This window comes from Mobula birostris, chromosome 5, assembly GCF_030028105.1.
Source record: "Mobula birostris isolate sMobBir1 chromosome 5, sMobBir1.hap1, whole genome shotgun sequence".
Classification (NCBI taxonomy): domain Eukaryota; kingdom Metazoa; phylum Chordata; class Chondrichthyes; order Myliobatiformes; family Myliobatidae; genus Mobula; species Mobula birostris.
In genome coordinates this window covers 176,269,033-176,281,484 of record NC_092374.1, presented here as the reverse complement: position 1 = coordinate 176,281,484, position 12,452 = coordinate 176,269,033, and the positions used below count along the sequence as shown (strand labels likewise).

Below are 12,452 nucleotides of genomic sequence, written 5' to 3'. Positions count from 1 at the left end.
GACCAGAATGCGCAAATAGGTCACAGCACCCTCACACCCCACACCACAGCTGGTAACTACCCTCACACTGACTGATCGTCCTACAGGTATTGTCTCCCACAGCTCCCCTCCTCATAGTGTCATAGAGAGATACAGCAGAGAAGAAGGCCCTTTGGCCCAATAAGATGGTACTAATAATCAAAGACCCACTTATACACAGTCTACATTGATCCCACTCCCATCTACCACCCAGGCTCTAACCCAGACCCCTACACACTGGGGTCGGCTTACAGTTAACCCACCAACATGTATGATGTAATTTACTTTAGTTTCTTTTTTCATGCAAATTATTTATAACCTTTTCGATAGATCTTCTCTCAACATATCCTCTTGCCATCGTAACAAGGATAGGGTTCACCTTCTCCTTACCCACCATCATCTGCCCCTCCAAATTCAGCACGTCATTTGTCATAACTTTCACCATCTCCAATGGGATCCTGCCGCTAGGCACACTTTTATCTCCCTTCCTCCCCACCCACTCACTCCACTTTCCAGTTAAATCACTCTCTGTTTGACTCTGTTGTCCAGTCAACCCTTCTCACTGATCTCCCTCCTGGTACTTGCCCCTGCAAGCAGGACATTTGCTACAATTGCTCCACTCCCCTCACCACAATTCAAGGCACCGAACAGTCCTTCCAGGTGAGACAACACTTCAGCTGCAAGTCTTTTGAGGGCATCTGTCGTATCCCAAGCTACAGCCTCCTCTACATCAGTAAAACAGAAACCAGATTGGAAAATCATTTCTATGAGCACTTTCGCTCTATCCACCACAAAAGTAGGATCTCCTGGTTTGTACCCATTTCAAATCAGCTTCTCATTTCCCATTCTGACATGTCTGCCCATGCAGTGCTGAGGCCAAACATAGGTTGGAGGAGTAACACCTTATGTTCCGTGGGTGATGACATGAACATTGATTTCCCTAATTTACTCCTCCTCCTCCCTATCTCTTCCTCCATTCTCAATTCTGCTTACCCTCTCTACCCTTCTTTTCTCATCTTCACCTGCTCATCACCTCTCTGTTTCCCCTCCTCCTTCCCTTGCTTCTATGCTCCATTGTCCTCTTATATTAGATTCTTTCTTCTTCATCCACATATCACCCTCCAGCCTCTATCTTTATCCACACTCCTTCACCCACCTTCTCCCTCACCCGGTCCCACCTATCACCTGCCAGCTGTGCTCCTCCCTCTCCCCCCACTTCCTTATTCTGTCTTCGGTCCTCTCCCTTTCCAGTCCCGATGGAGGGTGTTGGCCTGAAATGTTGATTCTTTATTCCCTCTACAGATGCTGTCTGACTTTCAGAATTCCTCCAGCATTTTGTGGGTATTACTCAAGAATTCCAGTATTCTCAGAATCTTCTGTGTTTATGTATATTTTATATTAATTTAAGTCTATCTTACAGTACATTTGTTGTATCTGTAATACACTGCTGTGGCAAAAATATAAATTTCATTACCCTGAGTACATGTGCCCATGATGCTTAACTTGAAATTTGACACGCGGGGAAACTGCAGCGCCAAGGGGAAAGCAATGTAGTCTTAGGGAGGTCATGCAAACTCCACACAGACAGCACCAGAGGTCAAAATTGAACTGCGTCTCTGTCACTGTGATGCAGTGACTCCACCAGCTATATCACTGTGCATTCCATCCCTTCCACTGCCAACCAATTCCAATCACACTGGTATCTTTGATTCCCCGTTCACCACTGTATACCTTCACCACAGTTCTCCTTTCCCATCAGTCTGGCATTCATCCCTGACCTTATCCAGCATTGCCCATACCTTCACCGTGTCCCCAGTATGCTCAGAATCAAAGACACATGAAAGAGAATTCCCTGAAGCCACAGCACATAGGACATTGCTGGGTATGGCCCAACAGAGGGACATACGTGGTGAGAAAGGAGAGACTGGCTCCATGTGTGGGATGGGCCAAGGGTCTCTCAGATGGTGTGATCTCCCTACTCACCCCTGAGGATTTCTTATCCGGGAAGATGCAGGTCTCTCCTCCCGCAGTGAAGTTACAGTAAACCTTGAAGGAGTCAGCCGCACAACCCTGGTTGGGGTCAATCCAATATTCACCTGAGGGATGGAGAGGAAGGAGTAAAATGGTGTGAGCTTGATTAAATTGACTAATACCTATCAATCTTAGTTATTGTCCTGAGATTTCTTTTACCCAACACCACGCATCTAAGGCACTTGTCTGCATTCGGTGAAGTGCTGGTTATCTACAACACCAGCCTGGATTTACTTATCTACATCACTCATACTCAGATAAAAAAAGCATTGGAAACTTTTCCAACAGCTGACAACATCAGGTCAAGAGCTGAGAGTCCTGTGGTGAGTGACTCACCTCCTGGTGGTCCAAATCCTCCCCAACATCTACGAGGCACAAGTCCGGGTTGTGATGGAACACTTGCCATTTGCCTGGGTGACTGCAGCTCCAACAACTCCCAAGAAGCCTCATACCATCCAGGACAAACTGCCTGCTTGATTGGCATCCTAAACGTTTACCCTGTCCAGTATCTTAAATATACACTGTGCAAAAACATCAATCTTCGCTTGACAGCACTTTTCTACACTTCTTGCTTCCTCAGGATAGCAACCAACATCATCAAAGACCCTACCCACCCCACACATTCAGCCACTCTCTCTCCCATCCGGAAGAAGATACAAAAGTCTTAAAGCACATACTACCCAGAGCAAGGTCAGCTTCTATCCTGCAGTTATAAGGCCCTAGAATGGTCCCCAAGTACAATAAGTTCCCCTCACAATATACCCCATTATGATCTTGAAACTTAATATCTACTCACAATGCACTTTTTGTGTAGCTGTTATACATTATTTTGCATTCTATTATTGTCTTGTCTTGTACTAACTCAATGTACTGTGTAATGATTTGATCTGTATGGACAGTATAAAAGACAAGCCACTCACTGTACCTTGGTACATGTGACAATAACAACCAGCTCCAACTCCAATTCCAACCTCCCACAAACACAATCATAAGGAAGAGGATACAGAAGCACCAACTGTTGAGCTTCCAACATTAAACCATGCTAACTTACAAACATATCACCATTCTATTTCTGTCACTGAGCTGCTACCCTAACTGTAATCTGAAGGTTGGGATATTGTACAGGCCCAAGGGGTGCATGTGCTTCAGGTGTACCACTGCCTAGGAGGAAGAGGAAGGGGACCGGGTCACTCACCATCCTTGTAGTCCTCGTGACAGATTTGCAGGTCCCTACAGGTGCGGGCTGGGTGCTCCTTAGTGCCGATCGGGTGCCTCATCTGCTCAATCTCCACCTTTAGTGAGTTCAGTGACCCAAAGATTTCCTCCATTCCGTCAGCGTAATCAAGGATCTCATCATCCATCATCAGCTCATCTGGCAGAAGCTGGCTTCCATCTATAGACACCGATCGCTTGCTCTTCTTGCGCCTCTGGATAGGGAGTGGCTGGATGACTTCACCTGGAGGACCCTAGCAAGGGCAGAGAGGGAAGACGTCAAGAGGGTAGCAGACAGCCACAGTTGTGACCAGCAGAGACCTTCCCTTGACACCAGATACGCTTTCTGTGATTGGTTTCATTAGCCAGTATAACGCAAGCTAGGCATCAATTCCTATGTGGCCAGTGAATGTTATGGAATACAAGTACTCTACATGAGGATCAAATTATGTTCTGCACTTAATGATCCTGGACAATCATACGTTCTCTGCATCTTCTTCGTAATTCTACATCTCACTGTTATATAGGAATGAAACCAGATGCACACCTACCCTAACAAACTCCTAGAGTAGTGAGAGCATGGGAGGGATGCAAAATAAAGCTCCCTCTGTACTGTTCCATTAGACCCACATGACCAGAGGAAGCATGGTTTCAATGTAAAGTAAATTTGCCTACATTGTCCTATCATGCTTTCCAAGGACTTTGGTTAGACACAGAGAAAGCAGCCTCTATACTTACTATTACACTCTCCTAGGCAAAGGGTTAGACGGAGAGTGAAGCTCCCTCTGCACTACTCCATCACGCTCTCCCAGGTTAGACACAGAGAATCTCCCTCTGTACTGTTCCATTATACACCATGATTAGAGACAGAGCAAAGCTCCCTCTACACTGCCCCCTCATACTCTCCTGGAGTCAGACACAGATTAAAGCTCTCACTCATGTGCTCCCAGGGTCAGATACAAGAGTGGTACTCCTCTGTACTGTCATGTCACATACTGTCAGGACAGGGGCAGCAGATCTCAATACATGATGAAGTTTCTACCCTGACTTGGTAGAACTTGAGCTGCAATTATAATAACAGCTGTCATTTACATTCTTGGAATCAGCTATCACTGAACCAAGTGACCAACTTGAGTAAAATTTCAGACAGTATCTCGAGCCAAATCTTTCCACTGGATCAATCAGAAGCATTGGGTCAGCCAATGTACCAGTCAATCCTGATGTCACTTCCAACTCAGTAAATATTTAGCTTTAGCCCTGTTGTTTTCAGTAGTGAACCCAACAGACAGAGGCAGCATAGGTTAGATATAGAGTAAATTTGTTTCTACATTGTTCCACCACAGTTTCCAAGGACATTGGTTAATCACAGAAAAGCAGCCTCTACACTGCCTATCACACACTTTCTGTATTGCGTGGAGGCAGGTTACTCATTAATCATGTAAGCGACAGAAGTCCAACACAATATCCACTTTCCACCAGGACAGAGTGATGGAGCGCACCACTTTACAGACAATAGGAAGGGGAGGTCGGAGACTGCAATGAGGTACTACTCACAGGAACACCAGGAGGACCAGGAACACCTCGCTGACCTTTCGGTCCAGCCACGCCCTGCAAGGAGCAGAGGGAGAGATGGTATTAAACACAACTTATATTTAAGTAGCACCTTTAACATTATATTCTGCATTCTGTCATAGCTTTTTCTCTTCTACTGCCTCTATATACCAGTGTGCTGAAATGATCTGCATGATTTAATGATCTGACAAAGTTTTGCTCTGTTCCTCAGTGCATGTGAAAATAATAAACCAATTTACCATTTTTTTATTGGTGTAAAAGAACGAAGGTAGATCTCATTGAAACTTATCGAATATTGAAAGGCTGCGATAGAGCAAATGTGGAGAAGTTGGTTCTTATAGTCGGGGAGTCAGGGACCAGAGGACACAACCTCAGAATGGAGGGACGTCCCTACAGTAAAGAGATAAGCAGGAATTTCTTTAGGCAGATGGTGGCGAATCTTTGGAATTCAGTGCCACAGATGGCTGTGGAGGCCCCATCATTGGGTATATTTAAAATAGAGGTTGATATGTTCTTGATTAGTAAGGGCACCAAAGGTTATGGGGAGAAGGCAGGAGAATGGGGTTGAGAGGGATAATAAATCAGCATTGGTGGATTGGGAGAGCAGACCCATCTAATACTGCTCCTATGTCTTATGTTCTTATGGTCTAAAAGCCCACAGAAAACTTTACGAGATATTATCAAACATATGATGATATTAAGTCACATAATTAAAAGTTTTGTCAAGGAAAGAAGGTTTTAAGTTGAGGAGAGTGACAGAGTGACAGGTTTAGGGAAGGTATTCCTAAAGATCGGTGCCCGGGCAGCTACCAATATAACATTGAATAACACAGTACATGAAGAGGCCCTTTAGCCCATTATGTTATGCCAAACTAGTTACACTAATGACACCTGATTAACCTAACTCCCTCCTGCCTGCACATGGTCCATATCTCTCGATTCTCTACACATTCATGTGTTCAGCTACTGAACAGAGTCTATTATATCTGCCTTCACCATTAACCCCAGCAGTGCATTCCAGGCACCACATTCTACATAAAACATTTGTCCCACACACATCTCCTTTGAACTTACTACTTCCCACCTTAAATGCAGTCCTTCTAGTATTAGGCATTTCAAATCTGAGAAAAAGATACTGGCTGTCTATTCCATTTGTACTTCAATTTGTTAACAAACTTCCATCAGATTTCCACTCAGCCTCTCCCACTCCAGAGAAAACAAGCCAGGTTTGTCCAACCGCTCACGATAGCACATGCTCTCTGATCCAAGCAGAGCAGACTCATCTAATAAATCCAGTCAATCTCTTCATCCTGGTAAATCTCTTCTATACCTTCACCAAAGCCTCTAATAGGATATGTCTTCAGGAGGAAGAGTTTGCCTATGATCTGCACAGTAGGACGGAGGACATGGCTAGTCCAAGCTCTTCAATAATTGTCTCTTGGCCATGCAGCCATGGCCTTCCACAGTGGGGCCAGTATGCAAGCCAAGCTGATGAACATCTACACCTGTCTCAGTGACCCATTTTAATATGGGCACAACCCAGGAAAATGAATTTCAGATACTCAGGTGAACACCAAGCACCAGAGCCACAGAAACAACATGAGCTGCTCAATTCCCCAGAATGGCACCAGTGGTGTGCAGAGGAATCAGGAGAAACTACTGTGAGGCCTGAATCTCAAGACTTTACAACATTGCAATGTACATTAAGTACATGGATAAAAAAAGTTTGGAGGGATATGAGCCAAATGCAAGCAAGTGATACAGGCTTCTATGGGCAACTTAGTCAACATGAATGATATGAGCCAAGGGTCAGCTTCTATATTGTATTACACTATAACTCTAGGGCTCTATTATGGGAAACTGCCAGGTGGTTTCTACATACCAAATAAAACTCAACAAACAAAAGCAGTGGTGACTATATAATGTCAGTGCTCCTCAGAAATACTTTCAGCCAAACCGGTGGACAATGGAGTGTCAGGGTCAAACTTCTCAGTAGGGTAGATTTTGATTGACTTAGATAAGAATACCAGCCAATGAGATTCCCAGGTCCTCCCTCTCCACACCATCCTAAGGCAATCTTGTGCCTGCATCACTCCAGTCGCAGGGAAGAGTCACATTTTGCCTTCCAAGGAAAGGTTTAGCTTTGGAGCAATCTTCTGATCTTGCAGTCATTAGGGGAGTTGTTGAGTGGAGCCAATGAGTATCAATGAGACATGAGAAAAACTAATGAATGAGCTAAAAACACACAACTCCATATATAAGATGGGATTGTTTAATATTCAATGCAAATCTAGTGATAGCAGCAGAAGGCAGAGGTTCTTCCTTACAACTTGGAAATTGCTCTTCAGCCCAACATCCAGGCCTACCAATTTTGCTTACATGAGTTAGTCCCATTTACCTGCATTTGACACACATCTCTCGAAACCTTTCCCATTCATGTACATGCCCAAATTTATTTTTAACATTGTAGTTGTTTGTGCCTCTACCACTTCTTCTGGCAACATGTTCTAAATACCCACCATCCTCAGTGTGAAAAATTTACCCCTCGAGTCCTCATTTACCCTTTTCCTCTCACTTAAATTCATGCTCTAGTTTCTCCTACTTTGCAACCATTCGCTTTATCTGCTCTCTTCATGATTTTATAACCTCTATAAGGTCATCCCTTCAGCTGCTATGTGCCAAGGAAAACAGCCCGGCCTATCCAGTCTCTCCTTACAACTCAAGTCCTACAGTCCAGGTAACATCCTTGTGAACCTCTGCCACTCTGCTTTCAGCTTAATGACATCTTTCCTACTGTAGGGTGACCAGAAGGCTACAAAATACTGCAAGTGCAGTATCACAAGATTCTGTACAGCTGTAACATGACATCTCATCTTTTATATTCCAGGATAGCATTAATGTTAGGATCTGCACTAAACAATCTCTAAACATCACTACCCAGCATTTCCCTTTTCTTTGTCCTTAAATGAGCATCAACTATTGTGATAAACAACATTTGCACTTTCTGTGATTTCCTTGCATTCCATGTACACTCATCAGTTCTGCTCACTGTGCTGGCTGGAGAGTCAGTCTAATGCTTAAATATTTTCTCTCAGAGAACCAGAATGGTCTCCAACCAGTTAACTTCCTTTTAACGTGTATTCACTGATGTGTTTTTTGTGCATGGCAGATAGTATGACAATGAACAGATTTGTGAATAAGTAACTGCCAAGGACATGAGGGAACATTCTCCAGATAGTAGAATGGGATGTCTTATTTCCACCTGATGATACTCATCATCTCAAAGTAAGAGTGCACATTCAAATGTACAGGAACGTAAAAAGCTGAAGAGAGTAGCGATCTTATCATGGGAAGATCCCTCTCCTCCATAGGTAATATCTACAGGAAGTGCTGACTCAAGAAGGCAGCATCCATGATCAAAGATTCCAACCATCTGGGCCATGCCTTCTTCTCCCAACTACCATCGAGCAGGAGGCACCAAAGCCTGAAGTTCCATACCACCAAGCTCAAGAACAGAATCATCCCTTCAACTTCTTGGTTCCTGAACCAACCCGCACAACCCTAATCACTACAGTTTAGCAAAACTATGACCACTTTGATGTTAATTGCAATGAAATTATTTTTTTCCCTTGTTCTTAATATATTTTTTCTTGTGAACATTGTATAACATGTCAATGCATGTTTATCTTGTGAATCGTGCTTTGTGATGCTGTGACTGCAAGTAAGTTTCTCATTGCTCTTGTGTATACATGTATTTGTGCATGAAACAATAACCTTGACTTTGACATTGACGTAACTGGATGATGACACCTGTCTGTGCTCTCCTCCTATACTAATGAGCTGCTACCACCTTCTTCTCCTTGAACTCTTAGTCTTCAATCTAATTCTCCAATGAGCATCATTGGTTAAACATCAGCTCATTATATTCTCTCCTTGTCTCATATCCCATAGAAGGACATAACTTTACAACATTTATACCAGAACAAGACATTCTTTTTTTCCTCTAAAAGCTTACAACGTCCTTTTACTTTCCATAACTGGCTCAGAGAATTAACCATGAAGTGACTTAACTCACCATAGAACCTTTTGAACCCTTAGGACCAGGAGGACCCTAGAAGAGAAGGAAACAGTATTAGGATTACTGCAGTAAAGACTTTGTGCACTAACCTCAAGTAAACACACAGGTCTTAAAAAGCATAAGAACATAAACACAATGAGATACCATGTAATCCAGGTTATCTGCATAATATAAGAAACACCCCAAGCAATGCAGCAATATAGCATCCAGAACAGAAGGGAGCTATGATTTAAGTTGGTGGGACCAATATTTAGAAAAAAAACTGTCATTTCTAATGCAAGAAGTGTGATTTCCACAGTCTTCAAGAAGTTTCCCGCCCCGAAACATTAACTTTTTACTCTTTTCCATAGACGTTGCCTGGCCTGCTGAGTTCCTCCAGCATTTTGTTTATCATGTTTCGGATTTCCAGCATCAGCAGATTTTCTTGTGAGCATGATATACATGCCTTCATTGGTTATCAGAATTTATAGAGGGATCTTAATTATCTGTGTAAGGGCGAAGGAATGGCAAATGCAGTTTAATTTATAACAGTTTGAGATGTTGTATTTAGGAGAGAAAAATGAGCATAGGACTTTCACAGTGAATGGTAGGTAGTGTTGTAGGATAGGAGGGACCTAGGAGTACATGTACACGCTTCCTTGAAAGTACCGTTACAGTAGTCAGGGTGGTGAAGAAGGCTTTTGGCACGCTACCCTTCATTAGTGAACTCCTGTATTCCACTGCTTGCCCGATATGATTGCAGAGGAACTTTCCTTGTAAACTTTCCCTTCTTCCCCAGAGGATCACAGATACAAAATTAGGAAATGGTCATTTAGTACTGAGGTCCTTAGGAATATGAGATAGGAGAACAAACAGTTAATACTACACTGTGGAGGAGCTTCTAACAAAGGTGAATCTCTGGAATTCTCCACTCAAGGGTGCTGTCGAATTTAGATCTTCGAAGGTACTTAAAAAACAGGTAGACCTTTTATTTAAAAAGTCAGGAATTGAAGGCTATGGGGATTTGGTACAGAACAGCAGATGAAGCCCTGGGCAGATTAGCCACAATAATATTGAATGGCCTTATTCAACACCTGGTTTCTTGTGTATTTTTTGGCCTTTATTAGGTTTCTATTACATGGCTGTAGGGTTAGTCAGGGTGAATGCTTGCTCACAAACCAGGAACCGAGAGAGTAATTTGGATGAATGTGGATTGGATAGCCAGCAGGGATTTGTATTCATAATATATAAATAAGATTTATAGATGTGTGTACCAGGCACAGTTTCAAATCTGAAGATGATATAAATATTGAGGATATAGCACACTGTGAGATTTATAGTTACGAACCAAAGTGAGAGAGACAGGTTAGTATAATGAACAGATAGGTTGCAGCTGGAACTCATTGTGGGAAATATGAAGTGATATGCTTTGGTCAGAAGAATTAGGAAAAACACTCTGAACCAGAGACCACAGAGCTAACTAGGGTGCATGAACAGAGAGATCTAGGGATAGAAGCAGATACTTCACTGAAGGTGGTGGGACAGGTTGAGAAAATGGTTAAAAAATCATTAGGGATCTAGGCCTGAAGTCTAATGGTATGTAGTACAGACAAAAAGAGATCATCGTGAACCTTTGAACATAGTGAATGTGGTTAGAGATCTACAAAGCCTGAGTCGTGATTTTCGATTGTTTCTAGATTATCGAGTTGAGTTCTGGGTGTAACACCTTGGGAAAGATATGAAGGTTTCAGGCAGCCAAGAGAAGAGATCTACCAACATGATTCCAGGGATGAAGGACTTATATTTCCTCAGTGACCGGAGAAGCCAGGGCTGTTCTCCTTGGAATTGGTTAGGGTCTGGGGAGATCAGATATAATATTCCAAGTATAGAAAAGTGGACAGTGAGAGACTGTTCTCTCTGGGGGAGGGTCAGGAACTGGAGACAGCGAATGATGGTGATTATCAAAAGAGTTAAAGCAAGTACAACTTTGCTACATAGTGGCACAGCTAGGATCAGGAGTACACACTCAAGAGTGCAGTGGAGATGGATTTAATTGTAATTTTCAGAGATGCTGGAAACAGATGTGAAAGGAAGGACTTTGTTGAGTTCTGGGGAAAGGGCAGGTGAGTGAGACTAGGTGGGCTGTGTTTGCATAGGGCTGAGGGGCTGAATAGCATCATGCAGTGCTGCAACCATTCTGTGAATCCCTTGCACTACGATCACAGTCCAATGGAGCAGCTAGTCTTTTTCCGTCTCCTCATAACCCCCAAAGCACAATACTGGGAATTACTACAGGCAAATGCACCAGTTTTTCAAGAAACTACCCAACCCATACTCCAGGGAGCAGAGGTTAAAGAAGGGTTACAGAGGGATATTACTGAGCATACTGATATGCCCAGCAGGTAACAGGGCATGTAGACATGATGGTTAAGAATGCATATGAGATCCACGTCCATTAGTGAATCAGTGGGCAAAAGGCTATGCAAGAGCTGTGTTACACACTAGTTAGACTGCATCTAACTGGTCAGCACACTTGAGAAAGTATGTAACAGCGTGCTATGTGGAGGAGAATCACCAGGATGTCACCTGGGATGGAGAATTACAATGACGAGTAGGAGTTGGCCAATCTGAAACAAAGCGAATGAGGGGGAGTCAGCTGTGGTGGACAAAGTGAAGATTGAGAACCGTACAGCAATGTCTGGGTGACATGAAGGTAACTAGTAAAATGAGAAAATACTGACTGGATGGATTGGGCCTGAGACTCACAAAGCCTTCAGTGGCAGCACACACTCAGCCTGTGGCATCGGCCCAACCAATAATGTAGCCCCAAACAGAAACATACTCCCAACCAATAATGCACCCCAAACCAGAAACACACCCCCAAACAATAATGTGCCCCAAACTCACGGCATGTACCTAATCCTGGCAATCACCCAATAATACATGCCCCACCCCTGAACACACTCTGACCTCCCGCACAACACCCCTCCACCTTCAACCCACCACTCTGGCAGTCGGGATTTTTGACAAACTAGGCACTGGAGCCTGCCGTGTGGGAGCTCCTACCACCCAGACACTTGACACATTAACTGACTAGTACCACAAGCAGTGAAGCTTACCGGTAAACCAGGGGGGCCTGCAGGACCTATGGGACCAGTGGCACCAGCAATACCCTAGGATCAAAGAGAAGATGATGAGAAAACTGAGAGATTCTTTGAATGAGACACCACTGCCAGGTAACAGAGGGTATTTCCATGGAAACATATTTCCATACATCTATTAACTTGAATTCTTTCCACCCCTCTCAATTTACCTTTGGTAATGTGGTGTAGCGTGTGCGTAGTTCTACCCTCTTCCAAACCTGTATGCTCCCTGCTAGAGATATTACCTCACTGGCTTCTCAGAATCTACTCTAAACTTCTCCCTCTCTCTTTTGGTCCTCACTGTAGATCCAATCCCTGCCTTTCATACAGCTTCTCTTGAAATATCTTGTAAAGCTGGTGTACACAAAACTTTAGTAACAGTCAGGTGATGTAATTACCTCATCTTCTTATTATTAGTA

The 12,452-nt window shown here is 43.5% G+C and overlaps 1 protein-coding gene across 1 annotated transcript in view; it reads right to left on the bottom strand.

Annotated features, from left to right (window-relative positions):
- The window catches only part of LOC140198073 (collagen alpha-1(V) chain-like), a 269,358-nt gene that overhangs the window by 8,754 nt on the left and 248,152 nt on the right, over positions 1 to 12,452 (bottom strand). Inside the window, exons 60-64 of the mRNA XM_072258945.1 lie at positions 12,010 to 12,063; positions 8,909 to 8,944; positions 4,816 to 4,869; positions 3,245 to 3,515; positions 2,002 to 2,114 (exon numbers count right to left, since the gene is read on the bottom strand). Coding sequence (XP_072115046.1) covers positions 2,002 to 2,114; positions 3,245 to 3,515; positions 4,816 to 4,869; positions 8,909 to 8,944; positions 12,010 to 12,063 — 528 coding nt within the window. The remainder of the gene's footprint in view (positions 1 to 2,001; positions 2,115 to 3,244; positions 3,516 to 4,815; positions 4,870 to 8,908; positions 8,945 to 12,009; positions 12,064 to 12,452) is intronic.